Source organism: Myxocyprinus asiaticus, chromosome 49 (assembly GCF_019703515.2).
Source record: "Myxocyprinus asiaticus isolate MX2 ecotype Aquarium Trade chromosome 49, UBuf_Myxa_2, whole genome shotgun sequence".
Taxonomy (NCBI): Eukaryota; Metazoa; Chordata; class Actinopteri; order Cypriniformes; family Catostomidae; genus Myxocyprinus; species Myxocyprinus asiaticus.
The window spans coordinates 1,320,555-1,340,679 of record NC_059392.1 but is presented as its reverse complement, the minus strand read 5'-3'; the positions used below and the strand labels follow the sequence as shown (position 1 = coordinate 1,340,679).

Sequence of the window (20,125 nt, the reverse complement as noted above, 5' to 3'; positions counted from 1 at the left end):
TGCGCAGGTTGATGGTCTCAGACGCGGAGGCAACCATGAGGACTTAAAAGCCCACTGGGGATTGGGCATTCCAAATTGGGTGAAAAAGGGGAAAAAATCCACACAAAAAAACAAAACAAAAAAAACACAGATGTCCCATGTAAAAACGGCCTTCTCCACACCGTTTAGCATACACCAATTCATGACACTTCCGTTTGGTTTATTCGGGGTTCTGGCTACATTTCAGCGCCTTATGGACCGAGTTCTCAGACCACATTCAGCTTACACCACTGCCTATCTGGATGACATCATCATATACAGTCACGATTGGCAGCGGCATATGCAGCATCTGAGGGCTGTTCCGAAGTCACTGCAATGGCTCCCTGGCCTAAGTCGGGCGGTGGGAGGTATGTGGAGGTAGGGGCGTGGTGGAGCCTTTGTCCGGAGAGAGAGGTAAGGGTGCACACACCTGAGCACAATATGTCTAACACCTGTTTCTGATTGCAGTGAGCAATGGGGACAGCAATATAAGGAGGAACCATGCCAGAGACTCGGGGAGAGAAAGCTAGCACACATATGCCTTGACTGTGTTCCATTTAAGTGAATGTGTTTGAGTTAAGGAAATAAAAGATTACAGGTTTGCGTTGAAGTCACGTTTCCAGTTTCCTCCTTGTCTCCACTAATGAACTCCGTTACACTCAGCTTTGTAGGTCCATACAACGCAAGTGAATAGTGGCCAGACCTTTGAAGTTCCAAAAAGCAGATAAAGTCAGCATAAAAGTAATCAATTCGACTCCAGTTGTGTAATCTATGTCTTCTGAAGTGATTCAGTCGGTTTTGGGTGAGAACAGACCAAAATGTAACTACTTTTTCACTGTCATTGCAGTCTCTAGGCACCATAATGAGTTCTAGCTCGATTACACTTCCTAGTGCTTCACGTATGCATAGAGTGCTAAATGGCACTAGGAAGTATAATCGAACTTGAAATTATGTCATGATTTATAATGAAAAAGTAGTTCTATTTTGGTCTGTTCTCACTGAAAATTGATTTTGGGTGAGAAATCACTTGCATTGTATGGACCTACAGAGCTGAGATATTCTTCTAAAAATCTTCATTTGTGTTATGCAGATAGATGAAAGTCATACACATCTGGGATGAGTAAATTATGAGAGAATTTAAATTTTTTGGGTTAACTAACCCTTCAAGAAAACCTTTAGACATAATTGTAAGCATATTGTCACTAAGGGTTTGCTTAACTTCAAGTGAAAGTTCACCCAAAAATGAAAATTCTCTCATCATTTACTCACTCTCATGATATCCCAGATGTGAATGACTTTCTTTCTTATGCAGAACAGATTTGAAGAAAAATATATCAGCTCAGTAGGTCCTTATAATGCAAGTGGATGGTGATCAGACTTTTGTAGCTCCAAAAATCACAGACAGTCAGCATAAACGTCATCCATACGACTCCAACTGTTAAATTAATGTCTTCTAAAGCGAAACAATCACTTTTGGTGCGAAAAAGATCAATATTTAAGAACTTTTTAACTCCAACTGCAAACCAATTAGACCGTGTCAATTAAAATGAACTAGTGAATTTAAAAATGTGCTTAAACATTCTTAAAGGAAATGATGACCATTTACGAGACCTGTACGTGTTGATTATAGCCTACTGATTAAATTCAAACCTAAAATCTTGATGTAGCCTATTGTTCATTTTACCCAAGAATTTTACTGCATTAGTCATTCTAAAGAACAGCATGGCAACATGGCTTAAAGTTTGTGGGCAAAACCAGAATGTTAGGGTATAGTGACTAACTGAAACATATGTCATGAACCTGTTTGTTTATATATTAAAATTAAAAATGTAAACATTTTAACTTACATTTGGTGAATCTTTGGTTGCCTTAAGAAAATTGCATGTCAGCGAATTTTAAAACAGCAAATTATGTTTTATATGTGTACAGGGGACATTTAATGTATAATACAGTTGCCCCCCTAAAGCACACATGGCCCCACTCTGGACTCCACAGCTGAAAATGGTCTAGAACTACCCCTACAAATAAATGGCATTAAAGCTCCCTATTCAAGCAAGAACCAGCACACGTCCCGGCTTGACAGATTTCTTGAACATTTCAACAGTAGAAAAACTGGCATGAACAAAAACCTGATATTCATTGACATATATTCATCCACACTGTAAAAGCTTCTAACAACAAAACTCATTCAGTCTCTTGATGATCTCACAGGTTTCACTTTCAACAGCGACAATAAATAAAATTCAATTATCTCTACAAAACTTCGGCTATTTCACAGCAACACACTAGTTAGATGACTTGATTGGTTGAAACTCTTCCCACATGGAGGGCAGTGGTACGGTTTCTCTCTAGTGTGGATCTTCTCATGTCTTTTCAGGTTAGATGACAGAACGAATCTCTTGTCACAGTGTGAACACTTGTAAGGTTTTTCTCCAGTGTGAGTCCTCTGGTGCTCTTTCAAATTACCGGCTCTGGTAAAAGTCTTTTCACACTGAAAGCACACATGATCTTTCACACCGGTGTGTGCTTTCTGGTGCTGTTTCAAACTGTCCACTCGTACAAAACTCTTTCCACAATCAGAACACACATATGGCTTCTCCTGTGCATGAACTTTCAGGTGCTGCCTCAGGTCTTTTTGCACAATAAACTTTTTACCGCATTCATCACAGTTAAATGGCCTTCCTCTAGTGTGATAGCGTCGTAGATGATCACTGAGACCGCTTGCATATGTGAAAGTCTTTCCACACTGATTACATGAGTGCGGTTTCTCTCCAGTGTGGATTCTCATGTGTTCCTCAAGGTGTCCTTTACGTGTCAAACTCTTTCCACACTGACTGCAGGTGAAAGACTTTTTGGCTTCTGCTCTGTCAGTATTTTTCTGTGTGAAATTTTTTTCAGTCTGTGAAAGTATTTCCAGTTCTTGACTTTCCTCCTTCAATTCCATCAGGTCTACAATGAACATATGAAATCATCAATAATTAAATGGAGAAATGTGAAATTAAAGAAAAGTGAAAAGCGCAAAGCAACAGACTCAAGTATCTATTTTTATGTGATTGTTGATGTGCTAAAGGTTATTTCTATTATTTTAATATCAAATCTGGTTATTTGTTACTTGAGAGCTCCGATAACAACCACCAAATCTGTTGAACTTCTAGAAGCTCTAAGACCTTAAAGCTGCTGTAAGCGATTTTTTCATTGAAAGGTACTCTTAAAATGTTCCTACTCCCTGAAACATATTAATGAAATAAGTGTTGTAAGATATCTCACCGGTCTCTGTGACAGCTCTAGACTCTGTAAACAGCAAACAAAAATATGTCCGTAGACAACAAGGCTTTCGACCTGTCAATCATTTTGCGCATTCTCGTAGAACTGTAGTTGCAGTGAATTATTGAGACTTAATGCCAATTTTATGCCATGTTGTTCATAAGAGTTGTCAGTTGAGGGCGCTATTTTGCTGCTGCTGCTTTTTGACAACCGTTTCTGCACGATGTCGGTCTCAGTAAAGCTCATTTTGTAACTTTGGAGGGCAGATTTTGGAAAGTGGGGGCATGGCTAATCCAACGGCTCAGACTCGTGGAAGTAGAACAGCTAAAATCGCTTACAGCACCTTTAATGTTCCTCAGAATCATTAATGAAGAATCAAGAATGGACACTAACCTATTAGTTCCTCAGTATCTTCATGTTTAATTCTGCAGACTTCTGGATCACTCATGATCTCACTCTCCTCTTTCACAAACTCCATCGTTACTGATTTTAGTTGTTCGGTTTGTTTGGATGCAGATCTTTTCTAGTAGACTGATGGGAAAATTCACAGCATTATTATTATAGTTATATATGATTATTATTTTTAATAATATAATAAAACAAGTTAATATAATATGCTCTTTACAGCCGATGATGTCACAGGAAAGTAAACTGACCAATCAGAAAAATCATTCAGGCTGTTGCAGTAGATCCCCCAGTTTCATGCTAACTGCCATTCTGCCGCTTTTTATTTCAGTGGTCTTTGGACAGTTTTCACAGTGTGCATTTGTCACGGTTCCAGCATGTGTACTGGCTCATTCTGTTGTTTGTTTTTCTCCCTCCCTCGTGTTTCATATGTGGAGCCAGCACGCATGATCAGTGTTTCCATTGGGAGGTGCTGATCATGCCAGTGATTTACTCGCTTGCTACACCTGCTTCACTCTGATTGCACTCCCTACTTATTCCTTGTGTTTCCTCTCTTTCTTTGCCAGTTTATTGGTTGCACTGTCAAGTGTTAACTGTGCTCTCTTGTTTAGTTGGAGATCTCTCGTGTGTCTGTTGGTTGCCTGTCTCTGCCTGCGTGTCGGGAAGTGTGGTTATCTTCTAGTTCGCCTTTGCCTGTCTTTGCCGCCCAGTACACTTGGAGAAGGATTCCTCATTCTTTGCCTGCATGTCTGGGGAGAAACCTTAGCCTGGGCTTTGCTTCGCACCACACCAGCTTCTACGGACATCCTTCGGATTGCTCCTGAGTTCCACAATGCACTCACTCATCCTACAAACACACTCCTCCCTTAACCCACTGAGCGGCTACTGCTTCTACTAATCTCACCACTGCAGCCGTTGCCGGGTTCGCAAGTCATTGCTTGCTAAAAGCACTTTTCTGTTGTTAATAGACTCTTTGACTGTTCTCCTCTGCATTTAGGTCCCTTTGTCTCCCCTCACCTTCTTGTCAGAATAAACTTGCTGTCATGGACCCAGTGGAGGAGTCTACTCTCCGCTCCGCCCTCTCGCAACAAGGAACCCCGCTTGTATGACACCAAGATCAAATCTCCGCCTCTAACCGCGCGCTGGAGGTGATGGCATCGCAGCTTGCGGAACTCACCGCGGTGGTCCAGCAGCTCCGTCCACCTCATGATCCCAGTCCCTCTCAGGATACACCCCATCTTCTTCGATAGCTTCCCACACCCCAGGCGCGCATCCTCCCTCCAGCTCCGTTCTCAGGTGAGGGATCTGTTAGTGCTTTCTCTCACAATGCTCACTGTTCTATTCCTTGCAGCCCTCTACATTTGCCTCAGACACGATGAAGATTACGTGTGCAATCACAATCCTTTCCGGAAGGGCTGGAAATGGGGAATGGCAATGGGGGATAACCAACATCCATGCTGCACCACCTGTGAATCTTTCTCTTTTGAACTTCACCGAGTGTTTGACCGTGCGGCTCAAGGTCGGGAGGTTGGAAGGATTTTATCCGGACTGTCCCAGGGTAATCAACGAGTTGCCGACTATGCAATAGAGTTTCATACCCTGGCCGCTTCCAGCGACTGGAATGATCACACTATGTGGGACCTGTTCTTGCGGAGACTTTCTGACAGTATTCAGGATGAGATTTATCCGTTGAACCTTCACCCTCGATTTGACAATTTGGTGGACCTGGAAATCGATCATCGACACAGCTCTTCGCCTTATTGGGCAGCTGATCATCACCCACAACCCACTCCTTCTACCAGGTCACCTGACTCTTGCCTCGACACTAAGCCCATGCAAGTTTGTAGAGTTCCGATGTCACATAAGGAAAGGCAGTGAAGACTTCTTAAAGGGTTATGCTTCTCTTGAGCTTTATTGGGCTCTCTGCGACATGCCTATTAAAAGACAACGCTCGTCAGTAGCATGGGGGCTTCTGGCAAGCGAAACCTTCGAAACTTCGCACATTTCTCCTGGCCTGGCTGCAGAATGGTACTGACAGTCATACTGTTTCGGCTTTGGTGGATTCCGGTGCCGAAGGGAACTTTATTGACATCGACTTGGCTTCCAAATGGTGACTTCCCAGGGTCTGATTGGCCAAGCCCGTCACTGCTTACACACTTAGTGGCACGACCCTGTCAATCATCACCCATTCCACTAAGCCAGACACCTTCATCTCCGGTAACCACTCTGAACAATTGCCCTTCTACCTCATCCGGTAAAATGTAGATGCAGTTGGACCAAACAAATGTTAAACTGGGCTCACATTGTTTCTTTAACTGTGTATATAATTCATATAGTAGTTATATCAAATCATTAGTTGTTCAGTTAAAAGTTTGTTTGATCTGCTGTGAATAAAGCATTCACTTTTTATTCACATTCACCAGAAAAATATCAAATATGCCTGCCGCGAGGAGCCTTGCACATGAAAGCGGCAGGATTTTGGGTGTATGAGCATCGCGTGCCTCTCATTGAAAATGAACTAGACACTTGCGCTTGCTGTGTCCCATGTGAAATGGCCTTTAGGCCTACTTGAAGCTAACATTTTGGTTAACGTTAGCTATTTCTGTGGCTTGAAACTGCTAGCTAACAGTACACGGACAGGAAAAGGCTCCGACAGGACAGATTCATGCAGATAGGCTATGATGTGAATTTGTGGTAAGTTAGAACAGACAGACAGACAGACAGACAGGTACAAAACAACCCTTTACATTCAATTTTTTAAAACCAACATTTCATCCTCCCCAACCTCACACAAAACTCCTCCCACAGAACATATTGTAGAAATAATCTAACATATTATTGACTAATTTAAAATAAGCAATCTAAATTTTAATACGAGCAGCCACCATCCCTTTCAGAGCTCTTTCTGTATCAACTGAACCAGTACTTAATATCTTATTTTTCTGAGTCATCCAAATTGCCATCTTGGCTGATCCCAACAGGAAATTTAATAAACACACTTTTCTCCTTTCATGGAGTTTATACTTTGGACCACTGATAAACCACTGATAAGAAAATTCCTCGCCCATGCTTTCAAAACAGGCCCTTAAAAATTAAAAAGACCTCTTAACCACCCACACTGAATAAACAAATGTTCAACAGTTTCTTCCAATCCACAAAAAGGACAGTCCTTTAATTTCAACGCTTTCTTTGCAATCCCATCTGCTATCTTACTGCCCTCCACACCAACATGAGCAGGAACCCAGCAAGATTAGACATTAATTCCAACTCTTTGTATTCTCAGCATTATCATAAATATTTCCATCAATAAATGATCTCTTATTGTTTCTTTTGAATTCAAACTATTAAGAGTTGCATTATACATTATAGCGACCATGAGGAGGTTACCCCATGTGACTCTACCCTCCCTTACAACCGGGCCAATTTGGTTGCTTAGGAGACCTGGCTGGAGTCACTCAGCATGCCCTGGATTGGAACTCAGATTGGAACCCCCCCACCCCCCCAAATGCCATCCAATTCTATTTCTCTGCCAATGGAGAAGCAAAATTTTCTCCATGCATTCCTCTTAGATTACTTAATTATTTTCCATGCCATAGCTCTCTTCTTTGATAATTAATCAAATTATCTTGACTCAAATGATTTCTTAGAGTTCTAAATGCACGATATCTTTTTATAGCATTGTTTACATTCATTGTTCCACCATGGAACCATTTTCCTTTTCCCATTCACTGTGCTCTTAGGAACACATGCTGATGCAGCACTAATAATCATGTTCGTCACTGCTTCTGCACAGCTATCTACATAACACTCCATCGATATTCTTTCAATGGACTCAATACAACATCCTCTAAATTTTTCCCAGTCAGCTTTAGGAAAACACCATCTCTCTATTATGTAACCTTCCTGCACATGTAAATCAAAATGTATAAAACATAATATCATAAAGTGATCACTCCCTATATTAGTATCATTCATTACTTTCCATTCAAATAAATTATTCATATTTCCGGAGACTAAAGCAAGATCTAGGCATGAAACTGAATTTCTTGTAGCATCCACCCTGGTACCTCTTCCATCATTTAGACAAGCATGTGACCTCTCCTCCATCAGTTCTTCAACTACTTCTACATTTGTATCTGTGTGATCACTTCCCCATAGATTATTGTGGGCATTAAAGTCTCCACACCATATTTCTCTTCTATCAACACTTTTCTCACCATCATGCCATCCCAGATGTGTATGATTTTCTTTCTTTTGCAGAACACAAACGAAAAAAAAAAAAAAATTCAGAAGAATATTTCAGCTCTTTAGGTCCATACAATGCAAGTGAATGGTGGCCAGACATTTGAAGCTCCAAAAAGCAGATAAAGGCAGCATAAAAGTAATCCATTCAACTCCAGTAGTTTAATCAATGTCTTCAGAAGTGATCCAGTCGGTTTTGGGTGAGAACAGACCAAAATGTAACTCCTTTTTCACTGTACACCTTGTCATTGCAGTCTCTAGGCATGATAATGATTTCTAGCTCGATTACACTTCCTAGTGCTTCACGCATGCACAGAGTGCTAGATGGCACTAGGAAGTGTAATCGAACTTGAAATCATGATCGCCAAGGATGTCATGATTTATAATGAAAAAGGTGTAACGAGCGATAGTGAGACAAACAGAACCAAGAGCAGAGGAACAGTATAAAGGATTTATTAACAGCAATAATGAGCAGTCACTGGGCCCAACGGCAACATCAAACAAAAAAACAAGACAATCAAAACAAACACTTAAAGCACAGGAAACACAACAGAAAGGGAGGGAAACCAGGGAGGGAGTTTAAGTAAAGGGGTGTGGTCCGGAGGCCTGGGAGGAGGCTTCAGGGCAGAGGCAGGGTCTGGTGGCCTGGGAGGTGAACTCATTGTCCTCATCGGCTGTGAGCACTGGCAGTGACAGGGGAACAGCCTCCGAGGCTGTGAAGACCAACATGTACTGGGGAACAGCCTCCTTGGCAGTGGCTGGGGAACAGCTTCCTCGGCCGTGGGCACTGGCAGTGGCAAAGAAATGGCCTCCGTGGTCATTGTCAGCGGCAGGGAAACAGCCCTCATGGCCGTGGACATTAGCAGCGGCAGGGGAATGGCTTCCGTGGCTGTGGGTGCTGACAGCAACAGGGGATGGGCCCCAGTGACCTTGGGCGCTGACAGCAGCAGGGGAACGGCCTTCATGGCTGTGGGCGCTGGCAGCAGCAGGGAAATAGCTTCCGTGGCCGTGGGCGCTGACAGCAGCAGGGGATCGGCCTCAGTGACCGTGGGCGCTAGAAGCAGCAGGGGAACGGCCATCGTGGCAAACCCAATGTCAAACGAATAATCAGCAAACAACTTCTTGCCATTTTACCGCGTGCTTCGGGTTTTTCAGCTTTTCTACTGTTTCAACTGTGTGTATTTTACCACATGCACATTTCTCTCGTTTTGCATGTCTCAACTGTGTGCATTCGTTTTCTCTGTGTTTTACATGGATTATTGCATAAATCTCAAACATCTGCTGATTAGGAACCACATCGATCTCAAATCCTTGCTGCTCAATAACAACCATAACAACAACAACAACAAACAATTGTGGTAAGTCATGGCATCTGCTCATGTTATTGCTTCCTGCATTGCATGCCACATGTTTACTATAGCTTCTTCCATCAGCAGTGAGGGAATAACATGTGATAAATGTAAGGAATTAGTCAGGCTGACGGAGAAGGTTAGAGTTAGAGACACGCATCCGAATGCTAGTGGAGGTCAGTGAGAAAGAGAAGCCGGTAGATGCTGTTTCAGATGTGGGTAGTACAGCGACCAACACAAACACTTTGGTTCTGGCTAAAGAGCCCCCACAGCAGGGCGTTTTGGTGAAGTCTCTGCGGCATACTCGCTCAGCAAAGCGACACATTCCTGTTAGGGTTTCCAATTAATTCTCCCCACTCAATGATGCACCCTCTGAGAATCATGTTGAAAGAGCCCTAATAATTGGTGATTCTATTGTATGGAACTTGGAAATGGAGACTCTAGCCACTATTGTTAACTGCATTTCGGGGGATTGGGTATCTGACATCAGATCAAATTTACAAGTGCTGGCTAATGCTAAACGTAGATTTTCTAAAATTGTTATTCATGTCTGCACTAATGATGTTTAGTGATGATCACTAAAGATAATTTTAAAGAGGTGTGTGAACTTGCAAAAATTATGTCAGTCACTGTAATATGCTCTGGCTCCCTCCCTGCTTGTCGTGGTGACAAGGTTTATGGTAGATTAATGTCACTGAACGGCTGGATGTCTGAGTGGTGTCTGGAGAATAGCAAAGGATCTATAGACAATTGGAAGAGTGCATGGAAGGATAGTGTCTGTAGCTACAGACAGGAACTAAAAGCTGCCAGGTCAGCATATTTTAGCAAACTCATAGAAAATAACCACAACAATCCTAGGTGTTTATTCAGTACTGTGGCTGAATTGGTTAGGAATAAAGCATCGACTGAACCAGATATTCCATTGCAGCACAGCAGTAATGACTTCATGAATTTCTTTACTGATAAAATTGAAATAATCAGAAATAAATTTGGAACTATGCAATCAACTGTCACAGCACCTCAGAAAACTGGGTCTCATAATTTTCCTCATGAGCAACTTCAATCCTTCGCTGTCATAGGTCATGAAGAGCTAACACAATTTATCAAAAGCCACAACATGTATGTTATATCAATTACCAACTAAGCTCTTAAAAGAGGTATTCCCAGTAATCTCAGAACCTCTTCTTAATATTATTAACTCCTCGCTAACCTTAGGACATGTCCCAAGAAACTTTAAAATGGCAGTTACCAAACCACTTAAGAAGCCACAGCTGATCTTAGAGAATTGGCTAATTATAGACCGATTTCAAATCTACCATTTATGTCAAAAATACTAGAAAAGGTAGTGTCATCCAAACTATGTTCATTTCTACAGAGATAACAGAAATAACATGAGGTATTTTCCCCACTGTCTTTAACTTAATGTTTTGCACTGTACAATGCAGAAACAAGAAATGAAGTGCAACAAGTTTGGCAAAATAAACAATGAAGTATGATGAAACGGCATGCAGGAACAGATGTAAAGAAACAGGTATGAAGAAACAGCAGCTAGCGTTATACAGGTCCACACCGCACCTGAAATGGCAAATTTATTATGAATACACTTATAAACATAAAATTGAAACCCTTATAAACCACCTCAAAACACCTCAAATAAATGCTTTACTTTCAGTGAGAAAGGATCTTAAACACTAAGATCACCACATCAAGGCACTTCAACCTAATAACATATACAGATTAATATTAATATTAATACCATTGGGTACAGGCGCAAGAATAAAAAGCAAATGCGCAACTAACCGGGAGAGAGAGAACGAAGCTTCAGTGTTGATCCTGCTGCTTCTCTTGTAAACGAAATGCAAGAGAAGCACTAAATAGTTTACAGAGTAGATAACAAACACAATGTCCTCTTTATAAACACCATTTATTAATCAAATACTTAACATGCACCAATCACAAGGGAGAGGCACACATGTGCTCAATAACGGAGAATTGAGCTTAATATTAGCAACAGCATTCTCTAATAAGAGGTGCACACCAAGAGCGCTCAATAAGGAATGCACACTGACAGACATAATTATGATTAAAAAAAAACACATTAAAACATCTTATTTTTCACTTATAATTACGAAGCATGCCACTTTTTAAACTCATAATAATTGAGATAGATACATGCATTTAAAAATTCATTTGTTACCAGGGGTGTAAAGTAATTGAGTAAAAATACTTAAGTATTATACTTACAGTAAGTATTATTTTTTGGTTGCCTTAGGATGCCTTTAAACATTGCATGTGCGCAAATATTAAAACAGCAATTGATGTTTTATATGTGTACAGGGTACATTTAAGGTATAATACAGTTGTCCCCCTACAAGCACACACAGTCCCACAGCTGAAAATGGTCTAGAACTGCCCCTACAAATAAATGGCATTAAAGCTCCCTATTCAAGCAAGAACCAGCACATGTCCCGGCTTGACAGATTTTTGTGAACATTTCAAACAGTAGAAAAACTGGCATGAACAAAAACCTGATTTTCACTGACATATGTTCATCCACACTGTAAAAGCTTCTAACAACAAAATTCATTCAGTCTCTTGATGATCTCATAGGTTTAAATTCTACAGCGACAATAAATAAAATTCAATTATCTCTACAAAACTTGGGCCATTTCACAGCAACACACTAGTTAGATGACTTGAGTGGTTGAAACTCTTCCCACATGGAGGGCAGTGGTACGGTTTCTCTCTAGTGTGGATCTTCTCATGTCTTTTCAGGTGAGATGACAGAGTGAATCTCTTGTCACAGTGTGAACACTTGTAAGGTTTTTCTCCAGTGTGAGTCCTCTGGTGCTCTATCAAATGGCTGACTCTAGTAAAAGTCTTAACACACTCAAAACACATATAATTCTTCTCACCGGTGTGTGTTTTCTGGTGCTGTTTTAAAGTGTCCACTCGTGCAAAACTCTTTCCACAATCAGAACACACATATGGCTTCTCCTTTGCATGACCTTTCAGGTGCTTCCTCAGGTCTTTTTGCACAATAAACTTTTTACCACATTCATCACAGTTAAATGGCCTTTCTCCAGAGTGATAGCGTCGTATATGATCACGGAGACTGCTTGCATATGTAAAACTCTTTCCACACTGATTACATGAGTGCGGTTTCTCTCCAGTGTGGATTCTCATGTGTTCTTTAAGGTGTCCTTTACGTGTCAAACTCTTTCCACACTGACTGCAGGTGTAAGATTTTTTGGCTTCTGTTCTGTCAGTATTTTTCTGTGTGAAACTGTTTTCAGTCTGTGAAAGTATTTCCAGCTCTTGACTTTCTTCCTTCAATTCCATCAGGTCTACAATGAACATATGAAAACATCAATAAATAAATGGAGGCAAATGTGAAATGAAAGATAAGTGGAAAGCGGAAAGCAACAGACTCAAGTATCTATTTTTATGTGATTGTTGATGTGCTAAAGGTTATTTCTATTATTTTAATATCAAATCTGGTTATTTGTTACTTGAGAGCTCCGATAATAACCAACAAATCTGTTGAACTTCTAGAAGCTCTAAGACCTTAAAGCTGCTGTAAGTGATTTTTTTTCATTGAAAGGTACTCTTAAAATGTTCCTACTCCCTGAAAGATATTAATGAATTAAGTGTTGTAAGATATCTCACCGGTCTCTGTAACAGCTCTAGACTCTAAACAGAAAACAAAAATAAGTCCGCGGACAACAAGGCTTTCGACCTGTCAATCATTTTGTGTGTTCTCATAGTATTGTAGTTGCAGCGAATTATTGAGCCTTAATGCCAATTTTATGCCATGTTGTTCATAACAGTTGTCAGCTGAGGGCGCTATTTTGCTGCTGTTGTTTTTGACAACCATTTCTGCACAATGTCGGTCTTAATAAAGCTCATTTTGTATCTTTGGAAGGTGGGGTTTTGGAAAGAGGGGGCGTGGCTAATCCAACGGCTCAGTTTCGACGAAGTAGAACAGCTAAAATCGCTTACAGCACCTTTAATGTTCCTCAAAATCATTAATGAAGAATCAAGAATGGACACTAACCTATTAGTTCCTCAGTATCTTCATGTTTAATTCTGGAGGCTTCTGGATCACTCATGATCTCACTCTCCTCTTTCACAAACTCCATCGTTACTGATTTTAGTTGTTCGGTTTGTTTGGATGCAGATCTTTTCTTGTAGACTGATGGGAAGATTCACAGCATTATTATTACAGATATATATGATTATTATAGTTAATAATAGAATAAAACAAGATAATGTAATATGCTCTTTACACCCAATAACGTCACAGGAAAGCAAACTGACCAATCAGAAAAATCATTCACGCTGTTGCAGTAGATCCCCCAGTTTCATGCTAACTGCCATTCTGCCGCTTTTTATTTCAGTGGTCTTTGGACCCTTTTCACAATATGCCTTATTTAACAGTGTAAATCTACAATGCACATTATGTAGTTTAGAGATGATTTAGAGACATTTAGAATGTTACAAATGGCTATTTCTATTTAAATAAATGTTGTATTCTTAATTTTCTGTTTGTCCAAGAATCCTCTTGCAGCAATGCAGGTCTTTGTCAGTTAGAAGCTGCTAGTTTAGGACCTGTGAGGAGTCTGTTTCTCAAACTAGAGACTGTGATTTTGTCCTTTTGTTGTGCATCTTGGTGTCCACTTCCCTCTCTATCAGTTAGAGATTATTTTTTCAAAACAGTAATGCATGGAATAGCCTTCATCTCTCTAAAACAATAGACTTTAGGAGAAAATAGAATTTCAGGAGAAATGCGTTTCTTTTTGCCTATTTTTAAAACCAAAATTTGACTTGCAAGTGTAAAGCAACTTGTAAGAACTTAATACCTCAGAAAATGGACAAAAAAAAACCCCACTGTATTGTAATGTATGCATGGTAGCGCAACCATTTTCAATTGTTCTAATAATAAGAACATTTTCTTGAGTACCAAATTAGCACTTTAGAATGCTTTTGTAAGGAATAGGTTACATGGTATATGTTTGTGTAACAGATAAAGGATGGGCAAGGAGGAGGCAGGAACTGGCTGAACAATCAACATAAACTTTTAATGCATAAATGATCTTAAACAATGAACTTAATCAAACATAAACAGACACACATGCAATGCGGCCGCGTGTGTCTCTCTCTCTCCCGAACCTGCATCTCCGGCTGCCCTTTAACTCGCTCTCCCGCTGATCATCTGATTCAGCACCGGCTGAATCAGACGCTGCCCTTCCGGCCGTTCTGTCAGCCGGTGGTCCACCCCGCCTCCTGCGAACCAGGGGGAGAGACGAGGGGAGGTGTGGGGAGAGGGAAAGGGCGAGTAGAGACATACAGAGATAGAGAGAGAGGAGAGATAGAGAAGAACTTGCTCGCCAGCTCCTGGACGCGCTGTCGCCTGGTCCTCAACCGCTCCTCCACCCTCTGGCGGATGCCAGCTCGCTCCTCCCCTGGTGGACGACAGTGAGTTCTCCGGCCCCTGGCAGATGGAACCGCTCCTCCCCTTCTTGGCAGACGGCTGCGGTTCCTCCTGCTCTCTGTGGCTGGTAGCGACCCCTCCAACCCCAGGCAGATGGCCACGGCTGCTCCCCTGGCGAATGGCAGTGGCGAGGACTTTGCGACAGTGCATCCCTCCACCCTCCCGGGTTTCAACACCACTGTAACAGGTAAAGGATGGGCAAGGAGGCAGCGGGAACTGGCTGAACAATCAACGTAAACTTTTAATACATAAATGAACTTAAACAAACATAAACAGACACACATGCAATGTGCCCATGTGCGTCACTCTCTCCCCCGAACCTGCGTCTCCGGCTGCCCTTTATCTCACTCTCCCGCTGATCAGATGATTCAGTGCCGGCCGTGCTCCATCATGGCCCGGCCACACCCTCCTCATCATCACACTCCTCCCCCGCCCGATCCAGCCCGGGGCACCACCGGTCTGACCAACCCCCCCATCTCTGGAGGGGGGACACTGCCCCTCCGGCCGTTCTGTCAGCTGGTAGTCCACCCCGCCTTCTTCGAACCTGGGGGAGAGACGAGGGGAGGCGTGGGGAAAGGGAAAGGGTGAGCGGAGACATACAGAGAGAGAGAGAGAAAGGAGAGAGAGAGAGAAGAACTTGCTCGCCGGCTCCCGGACGCGCTGTCGCCCAGTCCTCAACCACTACTCCGCCCTCTGGCAGACACCAGCTTGCTCCTCCCACGGAAGACGGCAGCAAGTCCTCTGGCCCCAGGCAGACAGAACTGCTCCTCCCCTTCTCGGCAGATGGCCGCGATTCCTCCGGCTCTCGGCGGCCGGCAGCGACCCCTCCGTCCCCAGGCAGACGGCAGCTGCGAGGACTCCGCAACAGCGCATCCCTCCTCCTTCCCAGGTTGACACCACTGTAACAGGTAAAGGATGGGCAAGGAGGAGGCGGGAACCAGCTGAACAATCAACAAACTTTTAATGCATAAATGAACTTAAACAAACATAAACAGACACACATACAACGCGGCCACGTGAATCTCTCTCTCTCTCTCTCCCGAACCTGCGTCTCCAGCTGCCCTTTATCTCGCTCTCCCACTCCCATCACGGCCCGGCCACGCCTTCCTCCTCGTCAGAGTTTGCCATCACGGGTAAAGAAAAAAATTTAATAAATATCACTTAAAACAATTATTTCAAACCGTAATACTATAATATTTGCAATTAATGATTTTGCCAGTATTTTTGATCAATTTAATGCATCCTTGGTGAAAGGAAGCATTAATTTCTTTCAAGATCGAAAATGTCTTTGTGTTCTAAAAATGGAAGCGTATATACAATATATAACATAATTTTCATAGTAACTTGTAACAATTACTTGAGTAGTTTTTTGGCAAACTACTTATTTACTCTTACTTGAGTCATAATATTTTTTAAGTACTTCTACTTGTACTCAAGTGAATTTTTCTTTAGTAGCAGTACTTTTACTTAAGTAAAAAAAATCAGTACTCTTTACACCACTGGTCACTAAACCCTGACATTCAGTCAAATTCTCGGGTAAAATGAACGATAGGCTACATCAAGATTTTAGGTTAGAATTTAATCAGTAGGCTATAATCAGCATGTACAGGTCTCGTAAATGGTCACCATTTCATTTAAGATTCTTTTAAGAATTATACAATAGTTCATTTTAAATGGTCCAGTGTAACAAGTTCATTTTTAAATGCATGTATCTCAATTACTATGAGTTTAAAAAGTGGCATGCATCGTATTTATAAGTGAAAAATAAGATGCTTTAATGTGTTTTTTTAATGTGTTCATAAAGAGGACTTTGTGTTTGTTATCTTCCTTGTAAACTATTTTGTGCTTCTCTTGCATTTCGTTTACAAGAGAAGCAGCAGGATCAACACTGAAGCTTTGTTCTCTCTCTCCCGGTTAGTTGCGCATTTGCTTTTTATTCTTGCGCCTGTACCCAACGGTATTAATATTAATCTGTATATGTTATTAGGTTGAAGTGCATTGATGTGGTGATCTTAGTGTATAAGATCCTTTCTGACTGAAGGTAAAGCATTTATATGAAGACATGGATTAAACCACTGGAGTCATATGGATTACTTTTATGTTTCCTTTATGTGCTTTTTGGAGCTTCAAAGTTCTGGTCAGCATTCACTTGCATTGTATGGACCTACAGAGCTGAAATTTTCTTCTAAAAATCTTCATTTGTGTTCAGCAGAATAAAGAAAGTCATAAACATCTGGGATGGCATGAGGGTGAGTAAATGATAATTTTATTTTTTGGGTGAACTGTCCCTTTAATGCACAGATGAATTGTAACGAATTAGACTCCATTATAAAAATAATAATAATTTCCTCTAAATGAGCCAAAGTGCTTGTACTACATAAATATTACCTATTTTATTTTAAATGATTGTGAAATACTAAACAGTAATTGTCTCGGCTTTATAATGCAGCGACTGGGACAGACTTCCTGTAGCCTGACACATCTGAGTATGTGTGTGATAAATAAACGTGTTTACAGACCTGAACACCAACTCAGAGATGTTCTTCAAAGAACGTCACAGTCCAGATAACTCAGTAATCCATGTAAGACAAATGGAGCTCTGTTGGCAAAGGGAAAGCATGCGCTTCTCAGAGAATCTTGAATCCCCCCTTTCCTTTGTTTTGCCTCCTATGAAATGAGAGAGAGAGAGAGAGAGAGAGAGAGAGAGAGAGAGAGAGAGAGAGAGAGAGAGAGAGAGAGAGAGAGAGAGACCGCCTCTTAAAGCGACAGTACACATATTAATCAAACCATGCACAATATTAACTCCATGGATCCAAATGATATACAAGTATAGTTAAAAAGAACATGCAAGACACAAATTAAACAAAATAATCCATACATCCATGATAAAGGAATGAAAATGAATTAAAACAGGTTTTGTGTGAAAATAAAAACTGATAGCTGCTGTAATAAAGTTATTTCCACACTCAAAGCACACATGATCCTTCTCATCAGTGTGTATTTTCTGGTGCACTTTCAAAAAAGTGCAAAACACTTTCCACAGAACACACAAAGGGCTTCTCCTTTCAGATGTTTCCTCATGTCTCATATCACATTAAAATGTCTCAGTTTTATTGACTTTTTTCCAGAGAGACAGTGTAGATGATTTATCAGACTGTATGGGGTTCCTCTGATTTTCTCAAATTCATTGTTTTTTTTGGCCTTAGTATGTTCGTGCTGTTTGGAAAAACACATTATTCTTACTTATAAATAAAGATTAAACTTTTAGGTATGTGTCAACCTGGACAGATGTCTATTCCAGTCATACCTGCACCACACAAGACTTTATTCTGCTTTTATATGGATGACTGTCTACTTGCAAATTCTCTTCAAAATTAGATGTATGCAAATATGACTTGAACTGTAAGAGCAATGAAACGGATCCAGTTGCAGATTTAAAGGGATAGTTCATCCAAAAATGAAGATTCTCTCATAATTTACTCACCCTCATGCTACCTCTCTTCTGCTGAACACAAATAAAAAAAACTTTCTGCAGGGACGTGCCCAGGATTCCTGGATGTCAAATGAGGTGGAACACTGTGTCCTCCCAGACCCGGGTGGAACGTTGTCATGGACCATGCACGACACGGATAGGTTAAGCCGTTGAGAACCATCACCAGGACGCGAGCGAGGTCAGAGTGGCAAAGCTCATTAAGCTCATTGCCCCCTTCTGGCACTGCCCCTGGATTGTGTCAGGCTTTATTTAAATATGGAACTATTCTAGGGTCATGTTCATAACTTAAGACATTTTTATATTGTGTTGTGAAATGAAAAGTGTCTTACCACAGAAACACAAACGGTCCTGTAAGACGCATCTCAGTTCAGATGATGCGCGCAAGAGTTCAGGTGGAGGCGTGTGCTGTTATATTACAGTACTGTATGTTACAAACTGATTGGATTGCTTTTTGGAGATTCAAAAATTTGGTCACCATTCACTTGCATTGTATGGACCTACAGAGCTGAGATATTCTAGAAGACATTAATTTAACAACTGGAGTCATACGGATGAAGTTTATGGTGACTGGTTATGATTTTTGGAGCTACAAAGGTCTGATCAACATCCACTTGCATTATAAGAACCTACTGAGCTAAAATATTTTACTATTTTACTTAATTTGTGTTCAACAGAAGAAAGTAAGTCATACACACGTGGGATGGCATGAGCGTGAGTAAATGATGAGAGAATTTGCATTTTTGGGTGGACTATCCCTTTATTATGTTCTGTGACTCCAGTCTGTTGTTTTTAAGAAGTGGAAAGGAAACTTCGTGAAGGGGCCTCACCATATATTTTCTCTAGTGTCAAACCAGGAGACTCAGTTTACCATATGTTAGTTTACAGGGAAAATAAGGCAAGGCAAGTTTATTTATATAGCACATTTCATACACAGTGTCAATTCAAAAAGTGCTTTACATATACATTTTAAAGAATATACAGGATACATGACAAAAAACAATTAAGAACATGAAATAAGAATAAAAGGTAATAAAAGAAAAACATTTAAATGATTAAAATGAATAAAAATAATTTTAAATTGTTAACACCATCCATAACTGTTGTTAACCTTCCCTGATTAAACAGAGGATAACCAAAAATTGTTAACACAAACATTGAGGAAAAAGTTATATAAAAATAAAATAGAATAATTTAAATGAAAGTTAGACAAAAGCAAAATGATTCAGTGATAACACTAAGTGCAGCACAGTGTTCAGTGAATAAATGCACAGCTAAACAGATGTTTTCAGTCTGGATTTAAATGTGGCTACTGTTGGGGCACATCTAACCTCTTCTGGAAGCTGGTTCCAGCTGCAGGTGGCATAATAGCTAAATGCTGTCTCACCTTGTTTTGAGTGAACCCTCTGTATGTCTAACTGACTTGATCCTAATGATCTGTGGGGTCTGTTAGGTTTATATTCAACAAGCATATCTGCAATGTATTTAAGTCCTAGGCTATTAAGCAATTTATTAATGAGTAATAATACTTAAATTCTAAATGTGACTGGAAGCCAGTGTAAAGACCTGAGGACTGGAGTAATATGCTCTGATTTTTAGGTTCGGGTGAGAATCCTCGCAGCGGCATTCTGAATGAGCTGCAGGTGTCTAATGGTCTTTTTGGGAAGGCCAGTGAGGAGCCCATTGCAGTAGTCCACCCTACTGGTGATGAATGCATGAACAAGTTTCTCTAAGTCTTGACTGGATACAAAACATCTCTTTCTGGTTATATGTTTTAGATGATAGTAGGGTGATTTAGTTATTGTTTTTAATGTGACTACATCCAAAATGATGTAGTCATTTGGTGAAGGGGCTAGATAGATC

At 40.8% G+C, this 20,125-nt stretch overlaps 2 protein-coding genes across 2 annotated transcripts in view; both read right to left on the bottom strand.

Annotated features, from left to right (window-relative positions):
- LOC127438052 (gastrula zinc finger protein XlCGF8.2DB-like) overlaps window positions 1-20,125 on the bottom strand; it is a 71,455-nt gene that overhangs the window by 37,490 nt on the left and 13,840 nt on the right. The gene's annotated exons all lie outside the window — the stretch shown is intronic.
- Window positions 2,008-15,086, bottom strand: LOC127438051 (zinc finger protein 883-like). Its single transcript, XM_051693336.1, has 4 exons — window positions 14,666-15,086; window positions 13,336-13,473; window positions 11,951-12,625; window positions 2,008-2,967 (listed from the first exon to the last, which is right to left on the bottom strand). The coding sequence occupies exons 1-4, from the start codon at window positions 15,054-15,056 to the stop codon at window positions 2,291-2,293; spliced, it is 1,881 nt and encodes a 626-aa protein (XP_051549296.1). The 5' UTR covers window positions 15,057-15,086; the 3' UTR covers window positions 2,008-2,290.

Coding starts and splice junctions, on each gene's coding strand:
- LOC127438051 (XM_051693336.1), bottom strand. CDS start 15,056: ATGTGTGTCTGTTTATGTTTGTTTAAGTTCATTTATGTATTAAAAGTT. Junction 13,474..14,665: donor GCGCGTCCAGGAGCTGGCGA/GCAAGTTCTTCT, acceptor TCTTCCCATCAG/TCTACAAGAAAAGATCTGCA. Junction 2,968..11,950: donor TCTAACTAGTGTGTTGCTGT/GAAATGGCCCAA, acceptor TGTTCATTGTAG/ACCTGATGGAATTGAAGGAG.